The 3,791-nt window shown below is 36.6% G+C and overlaps 1 protein-coding gene across 1 annotated transcript; it reads right to left on the bottom strand.

The window, feature by feature from the left end:
• Positions 1–475: 475 nt before the first annotated feature.
• On the bottom strand, positions 476–2,369 carry LOC131620620 (ethylene-responsive transcription factor RAP2-4-like). The gene has a single exon (XM_058891752.1). The coding sequence runs from the start codon at positions 1,833–1,835 to the stop codon at positions 780–782; it is 1,056 nt and encodes a 351-aa protein (XP_058747735.1). The 5' UTR covers positions 1,836–2,369; the 3' UTR covers positions 476–779.
• Positions 2,370–3,791: the final 1,422 nt, after the last annotated feature.

The raw sequence follows: 3,791 nt of genomic DNA, 5'->3' as shown, positions 1-3,791 counted from the left end.
TATAGAATCAGTAAGTATGATACATAGTTTATGCATTACTTGTATGATGTAAATGGTGCTAGAAGGAGGCGTAAGAGTTATCATAGTTCATGCACTAGTGGGAGATAGTTTATACATTGCTTGTAAATGGTGCTAGGAGGAGGCCTAAGAGTTATCATAGTTCATGCATTGCTTGTAAATGGTTCTAGAAGGAGACCTAAGAGTTATAATAATTCATGCATTGCTTCTGATCTGAGTCGAGGTTTGAGTAATTTATAAGCATCGAATAGGTGCATTGTAAGGACAGAAATTGTAAGACTCGCAACCACTACAATTTGTTTAGTCCCTTCTAAGAAATCTCAAAATTTTCTCTCAATTTTTTTTTTCCAAATTCAAAGAGAGTTAGTTACAAGTTATATTCAACGTTTTAAATAACACTAGAACTCAAATAAGGCAAGCAAGTAAAATAGATGATAAGCACCAAAGTACTAGTACATAAAATAAATTCTCATTCTCTAATAATAATAATACCTTGAAATACAAATAATAGAATTAAACTACATGAATAATGTAACATACTATATAACCAACATCAAAAAAATATATAAAACCTAAGCCGAAGTCATTCCTTCTCCTTAGCCAAGCAAGTAAAAAAGCAAGCTGACCAAGTTCAATAGATTTACAACATATTTGACATAATAACACTAAACAACTTAAAACCCTAACATAACATAACAGAACCAGCACCACTGCAATTTTCAAAAACTCAAATTGCAGCAGCAGCAGCAGCCACTAAAACCCTAAAGAGAATCCCAATCAATCTCATAAGAAGGAAACTTCTGCAGATTAAACTGCTCACAACAATTCTCCCACTGCGGCTCCCCAAAATCACCAAAAGTAAGATCAGAAAGTGGCGAAGAATCATCCGACCCTTCACTCGAGCTTTCAACCACAACTTTCTTGTTATCACCATCATTATTTTCAGCAACAACAATCGGTTGAACTTGAACCTCTTTCTTCAAACCTTTCTTAGAACCTTTCACATTTTTCTCCACTTTCCCCGATTTCTTCGCATCATCATTGCCTAAACTCTCACAAATAGCATCAAGTTTAGCATCGATAGACGAATGCAAAGTCTTAAACTCCCCAAACAGACCTTGCTGGTCCTTCATGTTCGGGAAATTAAGCCTAGCGAAATCACCTCTTAGTCTGTAAGCAGCTCTATCATAAGCTAAAGCAGCTTCTTCAGCAGTATCAAAAGTTCCAAGCCAGAGCCTTGTTCTGTTCTTGGGCAATCTTATCTCAGCCACCCATTTCCCCCAATGTCTCTGCCTTACACCTCTGTAAAGCTTAGTCGGCTTCGGAGGTGCACCGGGCTGTTTCATTGGAACGGGCTTAGGCCCGAGAAAACTCAAATTTGGATTGATTTGTTGAGGCTGAAACTGGATCTGGTGTTGGATCTGATTGATTTGTGATGGAGTTAAGTTGTTTAGCCCAAGTGCAGAATTCGGTTGTGGTTGTTGTTCAAAGCCAATGAAATTTTGGCTGGTTGATGAATTTCCAGAGGGAAATTGGTAATTCATCATGGATGAACTGTAACCGTTTTCTGTGTAGAAATTGGGCTGGGGAGGAGGAAAAGAAGGGGAAGAAAAAGAGGGTTGGAAATAGGTAGGGGTAGAAGAGTAAAATTGGGATGAAGTTGAAGGGAGGTGTGAATTTAGATAAGGGGGTGTAGAAGTAGATAAAGAGGAAGAGGGAGTAGTGGAAGAACTCTTCATAAAAGGTTCAAGTACTTCCATTAACTCACCATTGAATGGATCTTGTGAATTGTTGAAGAAATCCATTCTACCTGCCATAAACTGATTAATACACAACAAAAATAATAATAAAAAATAAACACAGATCTTAGATAAAATTAACCTGTGTTTAATTAAAAATTAAAATAAAATGAAGAAATTGGTGAAAGAGGTTTAAAATAGACAACCTCTTTTTTTTCCAGAAAATTTATAAAAAAAATTTGAAAAAGCTATGAGGGATAAAAAAAACAACCCTCTTGCTGATTCAAAGATGAGAAAAATTAAACTAAAATTTTAAAAATTTTAAAAAAAAAATTAAAGAAAACTGGATCTCGATTCTGAAAACACCTGACTTTTTCTGGGTATAGATTTTTTTAGAGAAAAACTCAAAAAAAAATATTATAGAAAGAAAGACAGATGATTAACAGAAAGGGATACAGAGAAGCGGGGGCGTAAAGAGGGGAAGAGGGGGGTGTGAAAAAGAAAACTAGAACAGTAGTAAAATCTTGAAAGCTGAAAAATGTGAACACTCTTTTTTTCTCTCACTCTCTCAATTGTGAAATGAAGCTCTCGTTCACTCTTGGTTTTGAGAATGTGAGATTACCACATTTTTATAGTGGCTGTAATGCGCGTAACCATGGGTTGGGACGTTGGGTTATGGTTGAGTTTGGTGCTTTGATTTGGGTTAGTCATGATTTTGTCTTGATGCGAATCAGGTTTTGTCATGATTTGAGGGATGAATGGTTGAGATTGTGACACGTGGAGATATTTTGGAGCGGGGGACACGTGGAGTGTCGGATGGGTCAGGTGTATGAGTGTGATTAACGTTGTGTGCTAAGATGTTTGACCGTTTTTTGCGTGTTCATACCTCTGGCGCTGAATTGGATGTGCCTTTTTTCCTTTAATTACGATTAGGATAGGAGTGTAGTTAATTCTTCCTCTAGTCCTAAATTTTGAAATAGTTTTTTTTTTTTAATTTTATTTTTAAGCATTCCCTCATTGATTTTCTTAAACCATTTTATCTAGATAAAAATTTCAAATTTTTAATATTTTTTTGTTATAAAATAGTTAATTTAATGAAAAAATAGAATATGCTGTACACCAATTTTATACCAATAATATCAGAATTATTAATTGGACCAGGTCTAACAGTGTCGACATTCAGGCCATAAGAAGACTGTTGAGCGGTGGAAATTGAGCATCCAATCCTTTTTGAGAATTTCTCGAAGGCGTTGAGGCGAAAATTGAGCATCCAATCCAGTTCTGAATTTTGGTTTGAGATTGACCCAATAGTGAAGGAATCAATGTCGATGTTGAAATCGAATTTGGATTCGTAATCGCGGTTGCGGAGGATTTCGCAGATTTTGTCATCGGAGGTGGTGTTGCGGGGTTCATAGCTGACGTCGGCGCATATTTTGAGGGGTCCGTGTTTGGGGGTTTCTGAGAAGGGTTGTGATTTCAGATCTGCTTCTACATCCTCTTCTATTTCCTCGTCTAAATTAGAAACTTGTCTCATGTGAAGATCCTTCGCCGAAGCACAATCGAGGTCACCTTCGCCAAACTTCGCTTTCTTGCAAAGATCCTTAACGAGATCTTTATCTTCTGAATCCGATTCAGAATATTCCTTGCAAATATACTGAACGAGAGATTTGTACTCTTGCGATGAATTGTGTCCAGCCAAATGAAAATTCGTTGGAGCTGGATTTTCTCCCCATCGACGCACCTTTCGTGAATCACAAGCACGTCTACAGTGAAAATTGGAAGATGATAAATGGTTGGGAGAAAGGGATGGCAGTTGTCGGAAGGTGGAGAAATGGGTTAAGGATTGAATGGGTTTCTGAAAGATTTTTTTGGATCTTTTCTTGAAAGAGGGATGAGTCACTTGGAGATATTTATCAAAAACTCTTCTATTTTTATAATGGATTTGATATTTGCCAAAATTGTTCTCTGTTTAATCAAACTTGGCTTAAACTTGTTTTTCTAGCTACTGTTGGCTTGTTTGTGTTTCCATATGTG

Source organism: Vicia villosa, linkage group LG7, assembly GCF_029867415.1.
Source record: "Vicia villosa cultivar HV-30 ecotype Madison, WI linkage group LG7, Vvil1.0, whole genome shotgun sequence".
NCBI lineage: Eukaryota > Viridiplantae > Streptophyta > Magnoliopsida > Fabales > Fabaceae > Vicia > Vicia villosa.
Note: the sequence above shows the minus strand (reverse complement) of the source record. Positions and strands in the feature narration are given on the sequence as shown.

Bases quoted from the DNA above. Each gene is read 5' to 3' on its own strand.
- LOC131620620 (XM_058891752.1), bottom strand. From the start codon at position 1,835: ATGGCAGGTAGAATGGATTTCTTCAACAATTCACAAGATCCATTCAAT.